Genomic DNA, 25,544 nt, shown 5'->3' with positions numbered 1-25,544 from the left:
CTCCTCAAACCCTGAGCCTCTACGATCTAAAAACTTCATTTTTACTACTCAATACTGAATTTTTAATTGCATGAAATCAAAGACATTTCAACAATAATCTAATTATATATTATATAAATAAAGTATATGTTAATGAGGCCTTACTTCCTGCAGGCATGGTAGCTGGTTCTGTGTTACTGGTCAGACTTCCTTTGGTGTTCATTCCTTGTACCTGGATATTGTATGTCGTGTACGGAATCAATCCATCAATTAGCACAGGTGTTTCCGAATCCGTTCCATTATACAGTGGTCTGGTTGTAGTAAATGTGTTATAATTTCCAGTTTCTATTGAAAAAAATGTAAAATCTTTGTTTAAAAATTATAAAATTCTAATCATCCTATGAAATTAGAGATTTCACCTTTAGATTAGAACGAGAAAATACTTTCCTCATCAATTATAGAAGTATTAATAAAATATTTTGAAGTTGAGTTTCTTAAAGCAGACGGCCAATCATGTTTTAGTTTAAGGCAAAGTACTTTTGCTATTGTATTTTTTTATGTAATTTTACTTTTACTGTGCATAAGAGTCAAGAAAATAAGTGCCTTAAAAATTATTATTATATTTTTTACATAGGCATATAAATTAGCTGGTGAAGATTTTATAGTAAATTATCTGTGTCCATATACAAGTTGCTTGAACTTTGACATTAGTAATTCAATGTTTAATAATAATAATAAGCATTTGTTATGCACCAATTTCAAAATAAATGATCAAAGGTGCGAAAGGAAATATCATAATTAGTAAATAATATAATAAATAGTAAACTTTAAGGAAATATGTCAAAGAACAGTTGAGCGACATACCAGGAGATAAATAGAAAAGGCCGGTGAATAACACCTGGTATATCATAACGCCATTAGGTTGTGCAGGTGCAGTCCACTGTGCTGACACACTCCTTGATGTCACTACACCCACCGCCAGCGAGATACTACCAACAGGGGCTGATTCTTGAGTACGTGCTCTTGTCTCTGGTCCAATTGAACACCCTTTTACCGTGCACGCTTCCACACGCAAGATGTGCAGACTGTACGGCAATAGGTTGGATATGACTCGAAACATTGCTGTTCCATTTTGGATTACGATGTTGTTCTGATACAAAGCGTAACTGGTAATAAAACCTGAAAATGACGAAGATTTGATTTTGTATGGCCTGGAAAAATTCTTACAACAGCATACATTAGTGTACAATCTGAATATACGTATCTTATTGTAATTATGAATCTTGTACCTCAACAAAATTTACTGAACTAATTTAATAAATGACAAAATCTAACCATTTGGTTGGTCTGGCTCTGTCCACTCAACCTGGAGTCCATAGGGACTAAGAGCTGTTACAGTTGGTGCTGGCACGCCCTCTGGTGTACTCTCATGTGTAACAGCCACACTCGGAGCACTGTTAGTACATCCACCATCATTACAAGCCTACAACCAGATAAAAGAAAATTTGAATGTACCTACTGGTAACATGAAATTGTGAAAAAACCCCCTTGATGTAAAACTTCAATAGACATGATGGGTCAACTTACCACCAATGTGACATAATATGTAGTTCCTGGGGTAAGATCTGTGATAATAAAGTCCAGAAAGAGGGCGGTACTGTTGTAAATTTCTTCTCCCAGGAAAAAAGACTGAGTAGATAAGAATAGAACATAACGTTCTAAGACCCCATTAGGCTGCGACGGCGGAATCCATTGAGCTTCAATAAGTCTTGCACCTCGGACATACAGTGTTGGGGGAGTGACATCAGATGGTGGAAGTTGTGCTGTTGTGAGGGTAACTTCTGGGCTCTGACCGCATCCAACATTAGTACAAGCTAAGTAATAGATAATAATAATTAGGATGGTAATATAAATCATACATTAATTTTTATATAATACTTATATTTATAAATACATAATATAAATTTTATATTATCATATCTTACCTGTTACATAAAAGTCATATGCGGTGTATATACTAAGGCCATGAACAGTGAATGATCTGACTGTTCCCTGATAGAGGCCGATGTTGTTCATGAACAGCTGATACCGACGCACTAATCCATTTGGCTTTTCCGGTTCATCCCACCCAACTGTTATTGAATTGCCTGTGGAAGTGAGTGCCCTAGGTGGACTTACTCCCTCTGGTGCTGTAGTGAAAATAATTTTTTTTTTTAAATACTTATATTTATAAATACAATTTTTACATACCAAATATACAATATTCAGAGAGATTAAAATTGATTCATGCCAAAAAATACTGATGATTGGAAAAGAAAATATTCCTATAAGATTTGATGATCTCAACCAACTAAAATTATTTTACACTTTTTTTCCCTCTTTACCTTCTTCTTTGGTAGCTATACTAACTGGTAGACTTTCTGTACACCCTCCTTCAGTACAAGCTGTAAGTGTGACCTGATAATTGGTGTAAGGTACAACTCCAGTTATGTTTCCTAAAAAAAATATATTGAAATAAGTATGAAACTGTGAACTTGAAAGGGAGACATAAAATCTGAAGGTTGGTGACTATAACAAGGTGAGAGAAAGCATGTTTTGTTCCCACTATTCCAATATTTTTATGGGGGCAGTGCATCAAGCAAAGCTGATCGTTTGGGACTGTTGATGCTCTATAACCGAATCTCTACGCGAGACTGGGGGCGTGAGGAGCTGATCATGTTGAAGCTTTCAAGACTTGGGGGAGTGGATGGCTGAGCATTTGAGACATTTGATCCTCTATAACCAAGTCTCTTAATGAAGATTTTTAAGTCCAGAGCTGTTCTTTTGGGATGGTTGATTATCCAAGTTTATGGAGGCTTTGGGAGTGCAGATCTAATCATTGTACCCCTTATACTGTATAAGTATGTCTCTTCATGAGGTTGGTGAGTGGAGTTGCTTTTGGTTATGAGAAACATCCTATTTTTGTTAGTTTAAAGTGCAAACGAGCAAGATGTATGCATTGGACCTCCCATTTTTAAGTCGTTATCTGACAAGACATGGTTGCCCTGCCAACCATACCCTGGGTGAGGAGCAGCTGGAACCAGCGTCGATGTTAAGACTATAACCAATCCTCTTACAAGACTGTTTCATGATGTTTGAGAGTGGAGTTGTTTCTTTGGTTATGAGAAAAGTCCTGTTTTTGCTTGGATTAAATGCAGGAACTCTTAAGTTGAAAAAAGAATCTTAACTGCCATGCCACAGTTTAACTACACGCACTCACCAATGTATTCTTCAGGTGACGTATCATTGAAATAGGCGATGACATTTAGTAATTCTGGTTGATCTTGGTTATAAGCTGTCAGGATAAACTGAATAAGCACTCCATTATTCCCTGTTGGACGTATCCAGCGTACACGGATGATGTAGCCAGTTACAGATTCTGGATCAAGTGGTGGTAACACACCCACAGGAGCTGTATTGAAAATAAATGTGAATGAATAAATATCTTAAACTAATCAGAAACCAATGTGTATAGATGTAAACATAATGAAGGCCAATTAAGTGGGAGAGGACAAAGAGGATGATGAAAAATATGATAAAGGTAAGTTAATATTGCACATTTCCATAATCCTAATTGAAGGTTTTATAACCAAATAATGATATGCAAGATATTAATCTATTTTATAAAATGAAGGATAACAAGACATGAACATATACCTCCTTCTCTTGTCCTAGCTCTTGTCCATTCACTGGTTGTTGAACCTGCTTCATTGGTTGACACAACACGATACATATATTCAGTGTAGGAATCCAAGCCTGTATCATATGCTACACGAGTTTGTCCTGAGTATACATTGATGATAGCAGGCATAGTGCAGGTGGTGGATGTTGAGGTGATGGAAGGGCAACCATCTAAGTTTACATTCAAGATGTCTGTTGCTTGTGTTTCAAGATCAACGATAACACTGTTGATGGCCATGTTTTGAAAACATCCTCCGAGACCTAAATACAATAACAAATAGTAGTTAGTAATTAGTAATGTTGGCAGCCTTTAAACATACCAGAACCAAAATACATTTGTGGCAAAGACAAGCCAAACCAGTCACTCATTGCAAATCCTGGTTTAGAAATAAATGGCTAAAACATGCTAAGATGTCAAAATTTTTGAAATCTATTTCATTGACCTAAACTAACCTTTACATATACTTTTTTATTATATTATGCTGTTATTTTTCCCATTTTCAATGTTAAAACAATAATTTTTATCGATTTGGTGATGGTTTCTGCCTGTTTCTGCCCTAAATCATAAACTTTGAAAGCTGATTTCTCAAATATTGTTGTTTAAACAGCTGTATGTTTAAATTCCTGTAACTTCATAATGAAATGTCAGATTTAAATTACTCTTTTACTATTTTATATCTTTCATTTTACTGTTTAACCCTGTATGTAAAACTAAAAATCCATTTTTGCCACGAGTGATTGGTTTAGCTTGAGCTTTGACTTGACATTTGTAGTCTTGAACCTTTATGTTACACCTAGAAATTTGCATTCCTTTGTCAAGCCTCTCCCTGAACAATGACTATAAATATTAATGGAGTTACCTGAAGACATTAACAACAATTAATAGTAGTAATGTTGGCTGCCTCTTAACATACCAGAACCAAAATACATTTGTAGTCTGTTGAACTTTTATGTTCCACCTAGAAATTTGCATTTCTTTGTCAAACCTCTCCAAGAGGAATGACTAAAAAAATTAATGGAGTTTAAGTGTGTTTTGAACCAGTATTTCAAAGATCTAAAATTAATTCTGATTAAATCCTGCTTCAAATCTCTCTTTGATAGTTACAAAAGAGTTTACAATTGTTTTTTTTTCTCCTTTGACTTTAGACATCACCACCTAGTTCTTTTGCGAATATGGTGCTATAAAAATTAACGTTATTATTGAACCTAAGTGACAGTTTTCATTTAAGATTTTTCTTTGAGGTACTACCCTGAAATATTCAACTCTTACAATTATTGTAGTACCTACCAGGTTGGATATTGAGACCAGCTCCTGTAGCTACCTGGAATGAATCAGACCCTAGAGGGAGTCCTCCTATAAATATATCAGATGTTAGACTCAATTCTCCAGAGCCTATGTCTCTGGTGCTTGCTGTTCCACCTCCGATTGTCAACGACAAGCTGTTACCAGCTCTGCTAATGGTCACTGTGTTCCACTGTCCGCTACAGAGTGTGGTTGAAGTGGCCGACAGCAGGGTAGACACACCTGCACCTCCAAAAACTTGAAGCTGGGGAAACAAATTATGGAATAACTAAATAAACTTCTTCCACTTCTTCATTCATATACTGACAGTCCTAATATTTCATGCAAAAAACCAGGCTCAAATATAGAAGGAAATATTGATGGACAATTTTGATGATTGAAATAATTATGAGCAACTTTGATGAGGAATATTAATTAATAACTTTGACGATGAATATTAATTAGCAACTTTGATTAGTGTGTACCTGCATGTCCTGAGATACAAGTTGCAGGATGAGATAAGCACCATTGGTACCGTGTGAGAAGATTAGCATTGCTGAATCCATCAGTGTACGAAACTCAAACTGAATTATGAAGTTAGTACCACTAGACAACAGTGCTGCTGGTATGGCTGCATAACCTAAATATGGGAAAGAAAAATCATTCATGTAACCTTTTGTCAATCCTTTGGAGCATGTTCAATGGTGTATAATTATCTGTAAACTATCATAACAGATATGAATTTAAACCATAGGTGGAGAGAAGCAACACAGAACAAGCGCCTTGTTCAGTAACACAAACAAGTGGTTGGCCTCAGACTATGTTTCGGTTGGAAGCCAAAGCACATTATCTTACCTCCACCGAGGAAGTGTACTCCTGTATCCAGATCAATGGGGCATCCCTGCCACGTAGGAACCACCTGGTAGCTATCAACTGCATCAGACCAGTCCACTACCTGCCACACCTCTGTAGGTATGTGCTGTCTCTCAATTTGCACGTTTTTCATACAACCCACAAAGCTTGTACGGATAACCTCTGTGTTACCGGTGTCCGTGCGGATCATAAAAAAGTCAGCTGGTAGTCCTCCAATGTACACGCTATCGGTGATTCCAATTATTGATGAGGCAGTTGAAGACAAAGCAGATCCTAAAAAAAAAGTGAAATCAATTTTGATATTATAGAAATGTCTAAAATATTTACCATGACTAAAAAAACTCATAATCCTGTGTGTCGAAATTTATGGTGTGTATACTAATCAGGGGCAGTGCCAGCTGGGAGAGGATGATGGTGGGGGGGGGGAAATTGCCAATTCAAACGAAGTGATTGCCAATCACTTACTGTTGACTGAAAGCACAATTTTGGGCCATCCTACACTATAAACTCTCTCCCCATGAAGTCCACCAGAGACTACATTCCAGGAACCCTGACTGGGACAGCCTCTTGGTTCGAATCTCCTCTTGGATTGTTGGACCTTTGCCGGCAAATTCCAGGAGTCACTACTGATAATAAGTTATAGAATCAATTAGCAAATACCTGTGTAAACTTGATCCACTGTAATATAACCACGAGTTCCATCTCGAGTAACTTTCAAATGATGCCAGTTATCATCATCATATGTCTTTCCTCCATCATTTGTTGTGGTGACACCAACAGCGCCCCCTTGAGGGTCAAACAAAAACCAAGGTCTGCCATCTCTAAGCTGAATTACAATGTACTCCTCCTGTTCTCCAGAGGAGACAGCAAATAGAAGGAGAGCACTGACTGCCCGAGAGGAAGGAGGTGGACGGCGGATGCGAAATTCGAGTTCAATACCTTTCATAAAAATAAGGAAACTTCATTAAGCTTTTGCAATATATATACATAACTGTCCAATATGTTAAAACATTCAATAAAAATAAAGTCCAATACAAATATTCGAGATCCTAATGGTTATCTAAACTGTGACCTTAACTGATGTCTTACCTGTGTAGGAGGATGTTGGAATCAAACTGCCCGAAAACCTATAGTATCCCCCTCCTGGGAATCTTGATCCCATTTCAACAACAGGAGGTGGGCTATTTAGGGAGGCTGGCATCCTTTGCAGGTAGTAGCTAGGTGCTGGTCCATTCTGTACTACTGGAGGCAACCAGCTTGCCTGGATGGTGGTGATGTTATAGCCATCAGCTAAGGGTGCTTCTTGGTTTTCTGGGGCTAGAAAATCAAGTTGATCAATTGAAATAAACAAGTTATTTATCTTAACTTTTCTTTCATTCTACATAGAAAAATAATGTTAATGTGAAATGAAAAGTGAAATGGAAATGAGGATGTATACTGTGTAATTTTATAGGACTTAGAAAATTGGGTGTTCTGATCTAAGATTTCACATAGATTATACACTTAACACTGGTATTAAAAGCCATGCATCACACAGCTGTATTTGTGTAGATATTATTATTATTATTAATTCAATATCATACTATTATTATTACTTACCGTCAGGTAAAGTGTTTCCCTTCCCTCTGTCACTTCTTACACATCCCTTGCTGTTACAGGCCTCCACAGCAAACTCGTGGCTTGAATACGGCTCCAAATTACTTACAATGTAAAATGTGACATATCCTGGACCAGCATAAATCAACTGAAAGTTAAAAATAAAAATTTTTTATTTTCTATTTGCTTACAAATATATTTTTGGTTATTATAATTTATCATCAATAAATCAACTTACTTGGGTTGATTCCGGAGGAGCAAACGGATCAAAGGAGATGAGGAACTGATAAAGCTTGTACTGAATTATCACACCCCTGGCCTGGTCCGTTGAGGGCTCTGTCCATGACACATTTAGTTGTGTACTGCTAATACCAACAGCAACAGGAGATGGCATCGATAGTGGATCTAAGATTTACAAAAGGAAAGAACAATATTATTCAAGCGAAAAAATGGTTAAACATGCAATGAAAAAAAAATGAAAGAAAATAATATTTTTGATGGATACAAAGGGACTGACTTGTAGTAGTCACTCACCAGCTTCTAAAGTTCTAACAAATGCCCACTCGCTCTGCCCAGTTCCTGCTTGATTCATGGCAGTGACTCTGAACTCATATTCTGTGAATGGTTCCAGATTTTCCTGGGTGAAGTTGGTAGTAGGTTCACTAACGGGATCTTCTCCTGGTGTCACGGTAGGCCTGGGGTTGTACCAGCCTGCAGGGTAGAAGATTCTTGACTCTGGGGGATCTATTACCCCATTTGCATCGGGTGCACCCCTAATGAATAGCTCATAGTGTGTGATAATACCTATAAAAATATAAAAAATTATCTATATTTTCTGACAACATTCCAAAATTAAATCACGTTTTTAAAACTGTTTTAAAATTAAAAAGCTGGTTGATTAGAATATATGATACCAATTAGAAGAAACAAAATCTTACAATGTAAATATTTAATACTGTGACAATAAATTTTCCTTTCTATAACTTGAATGTAAACTAATAAACGTCAAATTGTAAGTCCTGTCTTTACCATTTGCTTCTGTTGGGTGATTCCACTCAACATACACCTCAGTGGCAGACAGCGCAGTCAGTGTTGGTGGTGCTAAGCCCTCTGGCGGTGCCTGTGGGGTGTAGACAGTGATGCCAACTCCCTGGCCACATCCATCAGAAGAGCAAACTGTTAGCCTGAATGTGTAGTTAGTGAAAGGTACAAGATCATTGGCCTGGAAGCTTGTAGCTGAGCCAGAGTAGTGGGTTGTCGGCGGCGTTGGACGACTCGGAGAGACGGATGTCAAGACATACTGGTCCAGAGGAGCACTTATCACTGTAAAAACAATTAAAAAAAAAATTCATATTTTTTATATATATTGCCAATTTATTTCACATCTAACATCATGTGACTTGCTAGTTAAAAGATGAAAGTGGTCAGTGGCGGATCTAGAGGGGGGGTGAATAGGGTGGCTAGCAACCCCGCTTCGTTTACCATGAAAAGAAAAATAATGGTCACTTGTCCTTTGTGTGTGCTTCTCGTGTACTCTGGTAAAACATACACTTTCTATCTTAAGCTTGCTTCTTTTCAGATGCCATCTAAGATCGTCTAACAGTCTACTAATTCCAAACAAGCCTAAAAAATGGGAGGGGATGCCCTTCCCAAAATCACCCCCCATCCCCACTGAGTCCTACTCACCTCCCATTATCCACCCCCCATTGCTAAATCCTAGATCCGCCACTGGTGGTATTCTTAAAAAGCCTTGTTTCCTTAAAATCTTCGAAATAGTACAGTACACATAATGTACATGAATTTCAAGGCAAAAAAATAAATTAAAAACATGCTTGGTTTATACAGTAAATTAGGTGATTTAATGCCAGTTAATACACTCCATGATACAGATTGATGTTACAGTGGCCCTATTTATTGTTTTACAGTAGTAATTCCCAAAATTTACAGCATTCATTTTGAAAAGAAGCCCCTATCATCACTTTGCAAATGTAGCCAGTAAAAGAAGCCCATATCGAAAGGAAGCCCACCAAAAGTTAGCAAAAAAAGAAGCCCAGGGCTTCAATTCAAGGTTTTACGGTATATCAGTTAATCTATCGAGCAAATGTGGCAAAGACAAGCCAAACCAGTCACTCGTTGCAAAAACTGATTTTTTTTCTTAGTTATTAATACAGGGCTAAACAGTAAAATGAGAGCTATAAAATAGTAAAAGAATCATTTAAATTCAACCTTTCATTTTGAAGTTACAGGAGTTTAAAAATATATTGTTTAAACAACAATATGTGAGAAATCATCCTTCAAAGTTTATGATTTTGGGCATTTCTTAGGCAAAAACCATCACCAAATCGTTCAAAATTGTTGTTTTAACATTAAAATTGGTGAAAATAACAACATACCATGATATACAGATATATAAAAGTTAGTTTAGTGTAATAAAATAGATTTCAAAAATTTCAACATTCCAGCATGTTTTGACCATTATCCCTGAAACAGGATTTGCAACGAGTGACTGGTTTGGCTTGTCTTTGCCACAAATAATTATCCACAAATTCGACTGAGGTATTACCTGTTGGTTTATACCATGAGAAGAAAGCTGTTCTTGGTCCGATGTTGGATACTGTCAATACGTCAAAGCCAGATGGGATAACATCTGGTGTCCTAGCAACCACTGACGGGCTTTGAGCAGTACCTGCTTCATTCACTGCTTGTACATAGTAAGTGTATTGTGTGTAAGGTGTTAAACTGTCATCTATATATTCTTGGGTACCTGTGGTAATGTCGAAAATTGACTGTTAGTAAATTGATAAATCCAAAGTGTCTGAATTCAAATTCAATATTAACTGCACATTCAAAAACATCAGAGTCTTACTCCAATAATAAAAAATCATTTTGGTCAAAAGAATACTCTGAATCAAGACAATTCACCACTACCAATAATAATACTAATATGCACACCAACAATAATATTTTTCCTATATGTCTATTTAATTCCGATTTGATGTTATATAAACTTGTTCAGTTGTTTGTTTAATGTGTGATTTTGTGAAAATGTGCTGTAATTCTGCTCATGTCATTTGATTTACCACTGATTTCTAATCTTTATATTATCTTGTAATTTTAACTCATATTTATTCATATTTTGATTTGCTATTTGTCCATCTTACCTCAATTCAGCACTGTGCTGTCATGATATTTTGACTAATGGCAAAATAGATCCATATAGAATGAATCATCCAATACCCTTTATTAAACCTCTGTACAATAGGTTTTCCTACTAACTGACAGTGATAACTTACTTTGCCAATTATTATTATCGATACCGCTGTAGATTAGTCCTCCATTCCTGAAGAGGTTGTATGCTAAGATATTGCCATTGGGTTCATCAGGTGGACGCCATGACAAGAGGAGGGAGTAAGGGCTGATAGCTTGCCAGGTAGGAGAAGGCTGCTGTGATGGGGCTGAAAAAATCGAAATAAATAATGTTATTTTTAAATTTAATTTTTTGTTGCTTTTTTAATTTAATTTTTTGTTTGTTTTGTTTTGTTTTTGTTTTTGTTATTTTTTAGATAGCAAAGATTACCGTACCACATTAAATATAATAAGTAACATTTATAAAGCATCTTTTACTGTTGTCTCACAGCACTATAAGACCATTAATCTACTGGAACAGATGAGTTTTAAAAAAGTTTATTAAAAAGAATATTAGAGACTGCATGGAAGCATGAGCACCAAGTGTTATGTGCATGATATGTAACATTTAACTTCTTTTATAGCTTAATTCTAAAATCTGTATGAAAGTATGGTGAAGGCAAACCTCACCTGTATATGTAAATCAGTTGGCCATTGTTACTGAATGAGTTAGCCATTGTTACTGTGTTTTGTTAGCTAGTGCAGTAGTGTGTTGCACTGTGAGAGCACAGTATAGAACTGGCCTGTGCAGTTAAGAGTATTTAGCTTTCCTGTGTAGCTAATGTTCCTCCAATCCAGGTAGGGTTGTCTTTAATAATTTACTCTAGCAGTTAGCATGTATGTAAACTATGGCTGTGTAGCCAATTTACTTTTGTTCATGCTAAAAGTAAGCTATAGGCTGAAAATTAGATTGTTGTGTCCACCTGTTCTATAGTAAGGCAGTGCTTAGAACTTGCCACAACTATACAGAATAATTATTTATTATGCTTAGATTTATTACTTATAAAAGATATTTTTTTAAATTTGATTTAATATAGTTTACCGGATGGACAAGTAAGAAATAAATGGAAAGAAGAAGGCATTTTGCTTGTGTTAATTTAATTGTTTCATCTGTGTTGAACCAATGGGGTTGCATACATGACAGTAAGTCTTTGCACTTTAAATTCAATGGTGATTGAACTTTGAAATTTTGTAAGAGAGATCTTACCTTTACTGCATCCTTGAGGGTTACTGACATCAAGGTTACTAGATCCTGACACACAGGTGTCACACTGACGCCCTGTAACAAGGTCTTTGCACTGGCACTGGCCGGTGTTTGTATCGCAGGTAGAAGTTGTCACGCTACCAGCAGGGTTACAGGAACACAAAGAACATCTCCCACTAGCATCACTAAAGTTGAAGAAGCCTGGTAAACAGGAATCACATCTTCTACCAGTCACACCAGAGCCACCATCGACACATTGACACTGTCCATTGACAGCATCACATACGCTACCAGACAATGAGCTCATGGGATGGCAGTTGCACTGCACACAGCCTCTTCCTCCATTAGGTGCGAGGTATGTCCCACCGGAGCACTGATCACACCGACGTCCGTACCTGTTAACAATACATGAGCACTGTCCACTATTCTGATCGCAGACAGCTGGGGCATCAACCCCGGTCTCATCACAGGCACAAGGCTGGCAACCATCAACATTACTGGCATCTAGGCCCCAGTAGTTGGTTGTGCATTGGTTACAGGTCTGACCAGTTGTGTAAGTCTTACAAAGGCACTGTCCTGATTGAGCATTACATACTAGGCTACCTCCAATAGTTCCTGAAGGGTTGCAGCTACATGAGGTGCATCCAACAGAGTTACTAGGTTGAAGGTTATAGTAAGTTGTTCTACACTGGTCACACCGAAGACCCTGCAGTAAAAAACATATAACATAATTTACTGCCATTAATTATTATTGGCCAAAATACAGTTGTCATATGATAGAACATGTTTTCTGCAGGTAATGTTTAAAATAGTAAGAATGATATTTATTATACTAAATACTCAGTATGTTCCCAAATAATCTAGAGGTCGTAGGTTTGATTCCCACCCAAATCACTTGCAAGACTTTTCCCCCAATTATTTGACTATTATCGACTAATTACATAAATAAATAAATAAATTTTAACCATTATTATTATTGATAGCATAATGAATTAATAATCAAAATAATATAAATCAGAAACAATGAGAACTGTCTTCTTACCTGAGTATTAACTTTACAGATACACTGTCCAATTATCTTATCACAGTTAGTATTTGGTTCGGTCCCTGCAGCATCACAATCACATGGCGAACATCCAGAATTACTAAGACCATAGAAACCATCGCGACATTCATCACAATTCTGACCTTGGACAGTGTCACTGCATTGACACTGACCATTGGTAGGATCACAGTACACACTATTGGACCCATCAGTGTTGCAAGTGCAGAGGTTGCATCCATTGGGGTTAGAAGCACTTAAACCATAGTAACCATAGTTACATCTGTCACATTTGTCACCTGCAAAAAATAAAAGTATAAAAATTGACATGGTAAAGAGATGCCCTGTGATGGAAGATTCTATTTCTTTGTGGAGGTGTTCATTTAAAGAAATAATGGCAATGATTGGTTTATGCAGTTAAGTATTCATGAAAAAGAAAATCAGTGGCAGATCCAGAAATTGAGGGGGGCCCAGGGAGGGTTATTCACAAATGAAGGGTCTAGACCACCTTAGTCCCACCATGGTTGAGGCTGAGATAAGAAAATTTTATGATTATGGCACCTCTGGATGGCTGGAAATGGCTCTCTCAGACTTAAATTTGAATGTAATTTTCTTTTTTTGAATACAATTTTGAGAAATTTAGGGAGGGAATGCCCCCCAACCCCTTGAATCCGCCATTGACAATGTAAGCACTAAGAAAATGCCTATCTGAATGCCTTCTTAAATCCCAATACAAGAAACCAAAATGTAAGCAGAATTCCAATGTCCTAATAATTAAACCCACCGATAACGTTCGCTTTACAGGTACATTCGCCAGTTGATTCACATGTTGTTGACCCACTAATGGTACCTGCAGCGTTACATGTGCATGGTTCGCAGCCATTCACATTGCTCCCTTGTAAGTTGAAGAATCCTGTAACACACTGATCACACCGACGTCCTGTTGTGAACACCTTACAGTCGCACTGACCACCAACCTGTAAGTAACCAAAATCAACATAGAGGGCTCACTTCAAATATCAAAATATCTCTGGACTTATCGGTCAATCTCAATCTCTGTACTATAACCAGGTTCAATCTTTCTATTCCATCAATAATATTGTTCATTTATTTAAATTCATAAAATTTTTAAAATTCATTTATCATTTGTATTTATATTTAAACAATGAAATTTATTGTGTACCAATTTACTATTTCTCCCAAAGAGTTTACATTTAATCAGTTAAACATTGAAATTTGTAGTGTTGCAATTAACTCTCATCCCAACCTACAAGGTTTACAATCAATATTTTTAAAATAATAATGCAAGCATACCCTTGGCTCCAGTACTTACAATGTCACACTGATTAGATCCACCAATCGTACCATTTACAAAGCAGTCACATGCTGTGCATACATCAACAGCATTTAGAGGGCGCCCTGAAACACGGTAGTGTCCGCTGGTACACTGGTCACAATATCTACCCTGTGTGTTGTGTTGGCAATTGTCACATACACCTCCTCCACCCCTGTTAATTGAATAATTAAATAAATACTGTTAAGACATCATATGTCACAGGTATAATAATAATCATTCTTCATTTAAAATTTCACAACAGAGATGCTCTTCGAGCAGCCTTATAATTTTTACAATAACATTGAATTACTGTCTGTAATTCATTGATACTGGTGTAGTTACTTTCTGAAAACAACTTGTATTACTTGTGTATAGGGATTCATTATTGTTTTACTTATTTTTAAGGTATGACGGTTTTCTTTAAAACCAGCACTACACTCGAGCCACTAAATGGTTATACTGTGAATAACAAAATGTCATATATAAAATTTTCTTAATTATTTAAAAGATTTATAAAATAAACTTGAGCAACTTACCTGTAGTGGTCTGTGGGGTAAAGGTCAAGTGATATATTGTAATGACAACTTGACGCGTGGTTGTTGCACGAACACGGTCGACAGTTGTAGGCCTCTATTTGGTTACCATGGCGGAAAGGTTTCTGATTGTACAGAGGCAAGCACTCTGAACACTAAGAAGATAAAAAATACAACACTTTTAGAAACATAAATCTGCAACAGACACATGTCTACAGGACTTCAAATGCTAATTACGCATACATCATCTCTGTAAAGAATTGATTGGCTGAAAGAATTTTGATTGTATTTCATCTGACAGTCTATGTTCACCAATGCGCCCAATAAAAAAAGGATGTTTTCATCATCACTACCATCATCTTTATCATCGCTGCCATCAATCTTTATTTTGAATCATCAAAGCCAAAAAAAAAAAATCTTGTGACAAGTGAGAAACAGGTTGGGCATTCACCTGCCCCAACTCCCATCACTTGGCCCTACATCTAAGGTTCATAAATAACTATAATTAATTCCATAAACATTTTTACTGGTAGAATTATAAATTCATCATCATTCATCTCTTAGCCAAGTGACACTTTGGAATAAAGTTGTTGTTCTTTGTGAGAAAATATTCCTATAGAATATGAACCCAAGATTGGGAGGCAGGGCACCTTAAGTCTGGTTCCCATAAAAATCCCTCCACTCTATCACCGACTCCTTTAATTGCGTCGAGTACATCTACGCAGTGCAAGGATTGCAATGAAAAGGCTGTAGCGACCGTGTAGTGCTTTAACCACCAAACCGTTATCCCAAACAAAACATGATTTTAACCACATGAGTGACAGGTGAATTTGAACACCTGATAAAATTTGCATATCTCACCTGTGTTCCTTGAGTATAGCTGGCAGCTAAGCAATTGCATACATATGGATTTTGACTGAGATCACAGGTTGTAGCATGACCATTACAATTACATCTGTAAAAGTAATTAAAAGGTAAGTGCTAGAAAAATATATCAGAATAATTTTATTATATCACTTATCGTTATTTAAATTATTCAAAATGTATTAACTTAGAGTGTATTCGGTCGGAACTGAGCCAACAATGGTTTCACTCTACCGTACTGTACACACGTTAGTCTATTATCCGATAGAAGCTGCAAAAGGATTATTGTATCCAGTCAGGTATCACGTTTGTTTTATGTTTTTTTCAAACCACAACACTTTCATACACAACACAATTCTATTCTGTCTGCTGTAGAACCTTATCCAAACTGCAGTAGTATAAAATTGAGGTTTTTGGAGCGCAGATAAAGTTTTATATCCATACCAGCCAGGAAAGTCCCTGGAGTCCGATCCATCACATTTAAGACAGTTAGTTTGGACAATGAGAGTACACAACATTCCATAAATGTTTACCTCTTATCATACAGTTTACTAGTCTTTTCAAGAGTAGGGGGTTATTGTCTCTCATTAGTATGGCTTTAATATTTGTCAAAATAGAAAACTATGAAATAGGGCACAACAAAAGATCCAGATTATCTTGGGTACGGGCGCACAAAACAAACAGATGTCTGGAAAGTCACGTTTGCCTGTTTACCAAAAAACTGCGTAACATACTAGTAACGTACATACTAATACAGACGACCAGGAGTTTAAAAGTTCCTATGCTTGCAAGCATAGGAACCAATAATTAAAAATCGTTCTTGTTGGCTCTTTTACAAGGATCAAAGCACTTTACAGTATCCATGGACCAGTCATCTTGTGAACATGCTGTGAACATTAGTGTTAATTATTTTTCACAATGTAATTTCCAATTATAAAAAAAATGAATGAATTAATCAATAATTTACCTTGCACTGACTGTAATCTCCTCAATTCCAAAATAGTTATGTCTAGCATGTGATGTATGATAATGTCCCTGCATTTGTATTTGGATTTGGGATGCTTTAACGAAGTCCAATAATTCGGGCGTGTTGTAGAAATCATTGTAGCCTGGCCTAGCTACTGGCTCCGGTGATAGCAGTTGGAAGGTGATGTTGCCCTTGGAGTAGGGAATTTCAGCCTCACTGAAGGAAAGGAGTTTACAGGTGAACACAAAGATTCTTACCTACGTACAGATTTTGCAATAGGTATAATTATACTGCCCCAATTTGAATTAGAAACAAATTAAATACTAAAACAGAAAATTGGATATCTTACGTTGAGAACTGAATACAATTGACAGATGTGGCAGTTGCTAGTGGACCATTGTTCTGTAAGCCAAATTGCGTCTGACAATTGTCAGCAAAGTACTGCCATGGGGACCATGACAGGGAGTCTTCTGCCTTTCTTGAGATGGTGAGAGCAGTTGGTTGTGGACTGTAGAACTGGAGGACTACATAAAACACCTAAGGGAATGAAGACAACAGTTATGAATAGTAATACAGTTTGTGGAAAATTGCATTCCTGAATAGTGAAAAGTGTTATGAAATAACTGTCATGCAACTTGAAGTCTGCATAACACTTACAGTAAAAGCAATGATACTAGAAACACAAGATAGAATGCATGGTGGGAATACAAACAATGGGGCGCCGTGTACGGCTGGATCTAAAAAACTTCTGCCATAACAAAACTCTGAGTACATAACCTCCAATTGTTGCCATTATCCATAAGATACAAAAAAGTAGGCATAAATAAATCAAAAGAATAAAATGACAGACACAAAAGCGCAGAATTTTAGGACCAGACTCCAATTAGTAATAGAGTTTCCATCATAAGCGGAAAGACAAGGGTGCCGCATACGTCTGGATTTACTTAGCAACAGAAGAGCGTCATGTATGTCTGGATGTGGTCTGGATTAACTTGCGTAAATTGCTGCTATTGAAAATAGAAGGGTGCCGCTTACGCCTGGATCTGCATAAAAGAAGCGACAGATTTCCGCCTCATTTTTGCTATGCGAGTGCCCTATCTTGTGTTTGTAGTATCTTTGGTAAAAGTAACCGAGAATGTGGACAGAGAAGAGGGATGGAGCAAGGGATCTCCAAGATCTGATGTTTACCACAACATTTACATACCTGATACTGTCCATTTTCTAGATCAATTTGAACGAGTAAATCATCCGTGAAGGATGAGACCCAGTAGCTGCCAAGGTCACCATCATTGGCAAAGGTCAAAGGGTGTGCGTTTTCATCCAAGCGATACATCTGATCGGAAGTCGTGTCAGAGACACCATTCGGAATGCAGTAACGACTTTCAACTGGGTTTATTCGTGGATGGCTATCTGGACATCTACAATCTGATTGGACATGAACCTCTGGGAAGACTCCTGTTGCTAACTCTTCTATCTCCCGATTGGTCAAAGTGTATTGATAAAAGTAGAAATCCTGCATACGACCCACATACTGGTTTGACCCTGTAAGGTAACAATAGAAACCATGAAAAGTTATTTGAATATGAACCATATTTAAAAAAGAGAATATAAAAACCAAAGTTATGCTGGCTTTGACCTTAGACAATGATATATTACATATTTTTAACAACAATAACATTAATAAAAAAATCAAAAAAATCTATACCAGCAGACCAGAACATCATCAAGACTGAAGAAGAGAAGATGGATAAATATCAGGACCATATGGAAACATTTTACCCCTTTTTATCATTTGCTAGTCCAGCTATCACTGACGCAGCGAACTGAGGTCAAATCAACCCCGCTGTACAAGCAGTTTGGATCGACCAATTAAAAACATTGGGTATGTTTCATAATAAAGGTAATAAAAGTACACAAAAAATCCAACTGATAACTAAATTAGGCCAAATTACACGAAGAATGAAGTCAAACACGGCGAACACAAGTCAAGCAAACAGAAGTATGACGTCATACCAGTGAATCGGACTATTACACTTGAGAGATTTTTTGACCCCATGAGAGGCAATCGTGGATTGGATGGATTTTATATTTTCTTATTTTCCGATAAAAATACCCAACCAATCATACTAAGTTTTATATCAGCTTCAAGCTTATTATATTCTCTCCACGAATCCACTTGGGCCAATTCGAACAAACAAATAGTCTGTGAGTGAGGGAGTAAGAAACGGGCTCGAAACAGCCAAAAACCTCAAATTTCTTGAAATTGCCTATCTAAATCGGCGTGAGGAACTGTTATAAATCAGCGTATTCCGACAAAACTGTAGGAATTTGTTTCATTTTTTCTTCACGAATTGGTAGATTAATATTCTTTACAACATAATCCGCTTAGGCCATTACAAGAAAATCATAGATTTTGTACCAAAAACATACTTTTGAGAAAAAAATCCTACTTTCTCCAATGGTTAAGGCAACCTTGGAGAGCAAATGATACGTTTCCATATGCAGCATTTAAAATAAAGAGAATCCACAGAGCCTCGAAAGTGACAGTGATACCTATCGTAATTGGTACACTTGGAAGCATATCGAAGAAAGCAAAGATCTGGCATGATCAGCCATCCTTGGAACATCTGACATATTGAGAAAAGTGCTCTGTCTCTAAGCTGTGGGAATTAGCCGAGATATAGCTCAAAAGATCCAGTAGAACATCAGGAACTGGAGGTAATCGCGTAATAATAATAATAATAATAATAATAATAATAATAATAACAATAATAATAACAATAATAATTACTTTATTGCTCCTCATTCTAATAGGAAATCGGAAATTTGAGCTCGGCCCCTAGGGACCTGCTACTGGAGCAGGGACAATACCTATCAGCCAACTCAAAAACTGCTTTTACATGAAATATTTATGTTTACCAGGTTATTTATTTTCTGCTTTTAATCTAATATTCTAGCAATGTTTGCATTCCAATTATTCAATACTTTTTTTTTAAATGTTTGCATATTTACCATTTGCATTATTATTGATAATTTAAATGGTTTTTTGCTATAGAGTGATTAATACTTATTATCATATTTATCAATGCAAACAGTCATTTAAATTATTGATTTAAATTTTGTTTTCTGTCTGCTGGCAAGTTAAGGCTTACCTAAATGAGGTATAATGCAATAATATAGGGAGGTGTTAATAGTAGATACCATTATGTACAACAATAGGAACAAAACAAAAGAACAGTAGCAGGCGTAATGAGGCATATTGACTGCATTCATATGCATATTCGTGGTAGCATGTACACTCAGAAGCTTTGTAGCATGGTAACATCAGGAAATAGCATGCTACGATGGTTACACATTTGTTCTTTTTGACCTTTCAAACTTAGGCCTCTAATTTTAGGATTTTTATAAAATTTCTATAAATGTGGGATTTTTTTTTATCTTGTGTATATATAATGTATATAAAATATAAAATCAAATAATTATCTCCAAATCAATATTACATGTATAGTTCTGTGCAGTACTTTGTTTTTGTTTATCCAGGGAAGTGCTACTCCTCCCTACAATATTTCATCATATGTGAGGTCTCACCACGAAATGAGACGCATCGTTGGTGAAATCATATTGAGATATTCACCTAAACAGGCAAAGGTCAACAGTTTTACAAAAATTTTGATTTTAATGTTTTTTAATAACTTGATACTTATATTTTATGATTGTATACCTTGTAAGTGAATTTTCTTGCCAAAACAGTGTTATCTGCACATATTTTGTAATTCTAGTCATATTATTTGTACAGGTTAGTTTATCTTTAAGGCTGATTTTCTCAAAACGTTGTTCTTATATACCTAAACTTTAAATGCTCACATCTCTGGATTTACTTATAGTACGGAAGCCATTCAAAGACCAAATGAAAGCTTATAATGTGATCTACCCAAATATTTCTAACCATGAGACTCATTTTGTGGCGAGACCTCACATATTTTCAAAAAGCTCTGTTAGCTATAGCAAGCATGTACAGCATGGATGAGAAAATCATTTCACAGATGACGTTTTTCCATCTTCCCTACACAGCTTTACAATATAATTATAAATCAATTGAATGTATATATATATAATCAATGTACATAAAAACAAATAAAATTATCTGCACTGTACTTTGTTAATGTTTATCCAGGGAACTGCTGCTCCTCCCTAGTTTATCATAATTTTCAAAGAGCTCTGTGAGAAGCATACCATACACACTATAATTAATTATTTATTTGAATAAAATATGAGGAATTTATTCCCTAGATGTCCTAGTTTTTATAATAATTACCAAAATATTCATCTTTTGTAATATTTTGTTTAAGATATACTGTCTCTGGTAAAATAAAAAAAAAATATTAAAATTAAATAATTAAATTAAAATGTTAAAATGCTCATTTAAAAGATAAGTTATTAACTTCCAATGCAATAGATTAAAAAAATTAATTTTTCGCTAACTTACTTTATACTGTACTATAAAAATATTTAAATTGATTATAAGCCAATTTCGAAGTATATGAATAGAGCAAATAGTTACTAATGTATTCAGGACAAAATCACAAATATTTACGGACCTGATATTCGCTGACCAATTCGGGTCTGTCCATTACTTGAGTCTAATATTTGTCCAAGCAATGTTTTTGTGTCAAAAGCCGTACCATCTGCTTCTAAACCGTTGATGAAAAAACTTGCAGTTGTTCCAAAAACCTTCGAAAAAACAAAGAAAGTTGGACCATCAATTTTAAATCAATGGAGAAAGATTTTATAAGCAGTGTATTATAATCAACAAGTACAAGAAAACTAGCACTTATGGGTACATTAATTGAGGAAGTAATGTTGATGTGTAGGGATAAGCAAATTTCATTTGCCAAAGTTTGTCTCAATAGACATTATTTCTTATTATGAGATTAATGTCCCTGAAAATGACAAAAAAAATCATAGAATATAGTTCTGAAATGAACTTACTTATTTTTCAGTACCGGTAATATACAAATTATTAACTTGAGCATAGACAAGATAGTATAATACATACTCCAATTATCTGATGACATTATTAATGTCAAAATATTGAATCCCGACACTATGGCGTGCTTTTCGATACTTAGAGTGTGTATTATACTTATCTTATCTGAGATTAATCAGTGGACCTTTCGGTTTGAGCATAGACATTATTGAATTATGTGTACCCTGATTTTTATACTGGATAATGATGAAAATTATATAAACACTTCCAGTGACTAGAAGTGTATCATTTTTTCATCGTAAAAATATGGGCGAAGATTTCTAAAATACACTAATTCCTATTTTCAAATTTTTAATTTAATTCAAAATAAGTAAGTTAATTTCAAAAACAATTTCTTTTTTTAAATATTTTTTGTTTGTATTTTTCATGAGGCAAAACATCTAATTACTAATACGTACTGTTAGTATGAAATAATATTTTGCTATTTTTAAAAATCTGTCTATTATTATTTCAATGTCCATTTCATTGAATTTTTACTGTTTGTATAATTTATACAGTATTTAGATGTAAACTATATTGAATTTTGTAGTGTTCTCCCACTTAGATGTTTATGAATAAATATGAATTTGTAATGCACCCTTTTGTTAATTATAGTTTCTGGAAGACTTGTGGTTCCAACTTCATAAATAAAGATGAACTATTATAAGTCACAGGTCACACTTATAATAATAATAGTACTAGTTTATTATTATTAATAATAATTATTCTTAAAGTAGCAACATTCATGCTATAATTTAATAATAGTAATAATAATTGATAAAAATATTAACATGAGTCTTTATGATCAAAAATCTCAATTTGATAATTTGTCATCACATTGTCACCTGTAGAGTAAAGTGTTGCCACTGATTGACAGCAAAGCCATGTTGAACTACGAGGAACTTGGCACCAGTAGACGTTAAGTAATCGAACGTTATCGTTGAACTAGACACCATCAGAGCATAAACAATCTGATTACTTGGGTTCCTTCGCTCTATCAAGACACTGTACAATAAAAAATGGAAGATTAAAGCAATAACTATTAATAAATGTTTATAAAGTTATATTTAAAAAAAAAAGATGAATGGAATATAGTTTCCAATTTTTCTAGTTTATATTAATAATATTACATTACATTTTTCATTTTATCAAAGTCAGTGAGAGATTTACTCCATCTAAACTCTTGTCAGCCTTAGTCTGTCCATTGTCGTAAACTACAGTCATATGCGGTGCAACTATTTCTTTCACTGGTGATGATTTCCCAGTTGATTAATACCTTATTTATTTGAACAATGCCCTTCCCCCTTGAATAAACGTCCCCTCTAGAACTCATTTGGAATAAATGCCTCCCTCGAATAAATGCCCGAGGGTGTTCCTCTACTTATTCCTCCAATAAACACCACCCCCCCCCACCCAAAATGACCGTAAACAAACCTATTGGAAGCAACATCATTCTTAATACATTCCATTTAATATGTTCTACCAACTTAGGATCAATAAGTCTTTATGATCACGCAATAACACATTTGGACAGTTAACGTGTTGTTGTTCCACATTTCAGTAAATACACCAAAAAAATTAACGCCTCCCTTGAATGAATGCCATTCTTGAAAAAACACCCCCTCAAAAAACCCTATTAATCAATAAACACCCTGGATTGTTTAATTTGAATACAATAATATATATATATATTTTTAAACATTATGATTAAGAATAATAAAAGATTTATCACATATATTTTAAGTTCAAAATAAGATGTTACATATTCATATTAATTAAATATAGGAATATAAAATAGAAAAAATGAAAAATGTCCCGACTTACCCATCAGTGGTAGATTCTGGTCTGAACCAACCAGCTATCGTGACTGCTCCGTTACTTCCAACTGCAGGAATGTTATTAGGACTAAGATAACAATTTCCACTTGGATCAACGCGGAATACATAAGCATATGAACTAGAGTCTGAGCCTGGCCTGACGGAACTTGTGTCCAGTGTAATGCAATTCCCACTCACCGAGGTGAGTAAATTTATGCTTCCTGGAAAATTTGTCCTTGATGGACAGGCCTGGATACAAAATGCTTGCGTGCAAGAAGTCGTTGATTGAGAAAGTGTAGAGCTACGACAATAAGCGCTTCTTGATAGTTCACCATTAATTGGGTTATATCCACATGTTCCTATTTGTGGAATAGTTAAAATTGATTTTTTTTCGGCAGAGTTTACTAATTGAGGAAAAGCCCCTTGTGTAGATACGACTATAATTTGTTGACATAAAATAAAAGTAATAAAAATAAATAAATTCAGCCAATTATTGAATATGCATCCAGGATTTGGATAAAACCTGGGCCTTAGCCTTGGATTACATAAACATTCACAGTAATTTCCAAGTAATGACTTTGCCATACTGTATCGTTAAGAACTATTGTTATATTGTCAATAAAAGAAACCCGGAAGAAAATTCCTTTCGATAAAAATAGTAATTCCGCCTTGGTATATACGGTTGGTTGCTAGAGACGCTATCTGCCTAGCCTACATGGCGAACGCGACAAGGGCATTCCCATCACCACTTTGCCTGCTGGTAAAAATGTCACAGTCGATTATCCTTATCAGATGACAGCTCAAAGTTCGCAATAATAATGCTTTAATCTTTGGTAAATTTCCTGATAACAATCTTCACTCTCTCACGCTTCCTGGAAATAAGATATTTACGATAAATCCAGCATTTTATCGACAATAACGACGACGATACTCCAACCATAAACCCTTCTTTACCCTACACGTCGTATCTCCTGTGGACTACAGCGGCGTCCTACAATTTAAAAAAAATAAAACAAAACAGTAGGCGAGATTGTCCCTCTTCTACCACTCTGTACCCTTTTTATATGACTGTTTATTTCTCTGGTAAAATCGTATAGGCCTACAAACGGATATATAAAGAATGCACATATCAGTCAGGAAAATGCAGTATATTCATATTTTAGAAATAGTAGAATATCATCATAGCGACAAATGATAATTTATCCCGAGCAAGCGAATTGTCATGATAATGAGGTAAACAAATTGACTAACGTCTATACATTATCCACCCTAAAAGTGGCTCTTCCATTTATTGTGCATCCTCCTTATGCATTCACTATTATATTAATATTTCTGATCTCTATCACACTTAGGAAATATTTGCTAACACTCTTAAATTTAAGAATGATGTATTATAATTATTTTAACAGCGTTTATATTAGCGTTATAGTTTGATTTAAATCCTTATCAAATAATAACAGCAATACAATCCTATGGAGTAAGCATTTCAGAATGATTGATTTTTTGATGTTGAATGCGTGTGAATCATCGTAACAATTGAAAATGTTATAACAGATGTGTTCTAAAGTCAAATATTCAATATTCGATATTCGATTACTATTATTACTATTACTGCTATTATTATTACTATTATTATTAATTATTATTATTATTATTATTATTTTTATTATTTATTATTATTATTTTTATTATTATTTTTATTATTTTTATTATTTATTATTATTTTTATTATTTATTATTTATTATTTATTATTTATTATTTATTATTTATTATTTATTAATTATTATTTATTATTTATTATTTATTATTTGTTATTTGTTATTTGTTATTTGTTATTTGTTATTTGTTATTTGTTATTTGTTATTTGTTATTTGTTATTTGTTATTTGTTATTTGTTATTTGTTATTTATTATTTGTTATTTATTATTTATCATCAAATATTAAAAACATTATACAACAAAAACAAAACAAAACACCCTTGACATAGACAGGATCAAACAAAAGCAAACATAATTGTTGTACAAATTTTCTCTGCCGCCAAGGTAAATTCATGGGATCATCAACAATTCACCATAATTCATTATTACCATTCTTTATCAATTCTCAAATATATTTTGA

At 35.0% G+C, this 25,544-nt stretch overlaps 1 protein-coding gene and 1 long non-coding RNA gene across 2 annotated transcripts in view; one reads left to right on the top strand and one right to left on the bottom strand.

Annotated features, from left to right (window-relative positions):
• LOC117111914 (usherin-like) overlaps positions 1 to 24,638 on the bottom strand; it is a 48,547-nt gene extending 23,909 nt beyond the window's left edge. The window contains exons 1-31 of the mRNA XM_033254950.1: positions 23,433 to 24,638; positions 22,454 to 22,613; positions 21,181 to 21,313; positions 17,787 to 18,124; positions 16,932 to 17,119; positions 16,583 to 16,798; positions 15,613 to 15,706; positions 14,755 to 14,906; positions 14,216 to 14,390; positions 13,667 to 13,859; positions 12,883 to 13,181; positions 11,844 to 12,546; positions 10,744 to 10,905; positions 10,014 to 10,214; positions 8,480 to 8,773; positions 7,985 to 8,254; positions 7,689 to 7,855; positions 7,454 to 7,598; positions 6,944 to 7,171; positions 6,515 to 6,793; positions 5,837 to 6,127; positions 5,467 to 5,621; positions 4,988 to 5,246; positions 3,676 to 3,960; positions 3,239 to 3,430; positions 2,364 to 2,474; positions 1,965 to 2,168; positions 1,567 to 1,853; positions 1,315 to 1,462; positions 844 to 1,158; positions 145 to 324 (exon numbers count right to left, since the gene is read on the bottom strand). Coding sequence (XP_033110841.1) covers positions 145 to 324; positions 844 to 1,158; positions 1,315 to 1,462; positions 1,567 to 1,853; positions 1,965 to 2,168; positions 2,364 to 2,474; positions 3,239 to 3,430; positions 3,676 to 3,960; positions 4,988 to 5,246; positions 5,467 to 5,621; positions 5,837 to 6,127; positions 6,515 to 6,793; positions 6,944 to 7,171; positions 7,454 to 7,598; positions 7,689 to 7,855; positions 7,985 to 8,254; positions 8,480 to 8,773; positions 10,014 to 10,214; positions 10,744 to 10,905; positions 11,844 to 12,546; positions 12,883 to 13,181; positions 13,667 to 13,859; positions 14,216 to 14,390; positions 14,755 to 14,906; positions 15,613 to 15,706; positions 16,583 to 16,798; positions 16,932 to 17,119; positions 17,787 to 18,124; positions 21,181 to 21,313; positions 22,454 to 22,613; positions 23,433 to 24,010 — 7,402 coding nt within the window. The 5' untranslated portion in view covers positions 24,011 to 24,638. The remainder of the gene's footprint in view (positions 1 to 144; positions 325 to 843; positions 1,159 to 1,314; positions 1,463 to 1,566; positions 1,854 to 1,964; positions 2,169 to 2,363; positions 2,475 to 3,238; positions 3,431 to 3,675; positions 3,961 to 4,987; positions 5,247 to 5,466; positions 5,622 to 5,836; positions 6,128 to 6,514; positions 6,794 to 6,943; positions 7,172 to 7,453; positions 7,599 to 7,688; positions 7,856 to 7,984; positions 8,255 to 8,479; positions 8,774 to 10,013; positions 10,215 to 10,743; positions 10,906 to 11,843; positions 12,547 to 12,882; positions 13,182 to 13,666; positions 13,860 to 14,215; positions 14,391 to 14,754; positions 14,907 to 15,612; positions 15,707 to 16,582; positions 16,799 to 16,931; positions 17,120 to 17,786; positions 18,125 to 21,180; positions 21,314 to 22,453; positions 22,614 to 23,432) is intronic.
• Positions 10,926 to 13,824, top strand: LOC117111916. Its single transcript, XR_004445938.1, has 3 exons — positions 10,926 to 11,434; positions 11,674 to 11,779; positions 13,687 to 13,824. It is a non-coding gene; the product is annotated as an uncharacterized LOC117111916 (long non-coding RNA).
• Positions 24,639 to 25,544: the final 906 nt, after the last annotated feature.

Source organism: Anneissia japonica, unplaced genomic scaffold (genome assembly GCF_011630105.1).
Source record: "Anneissia japonica isolate Jap-2015-1 unplaced genomic scaffold, ASM1163010v1 scaffold1594_len1068242_cov183, whole genome shotgun sequence".
NCBI lineage: Eukaryota > Metazoa > Echinodermata > Crinoidea > Comatulida > Comatulidae > Anneissia > Anneissia japonica.
The sequence above is the reverse complement of the archived record's forward strand: the minus strand, read 5'-3'. Positions and strand labels throughout refer to the sequence as shown.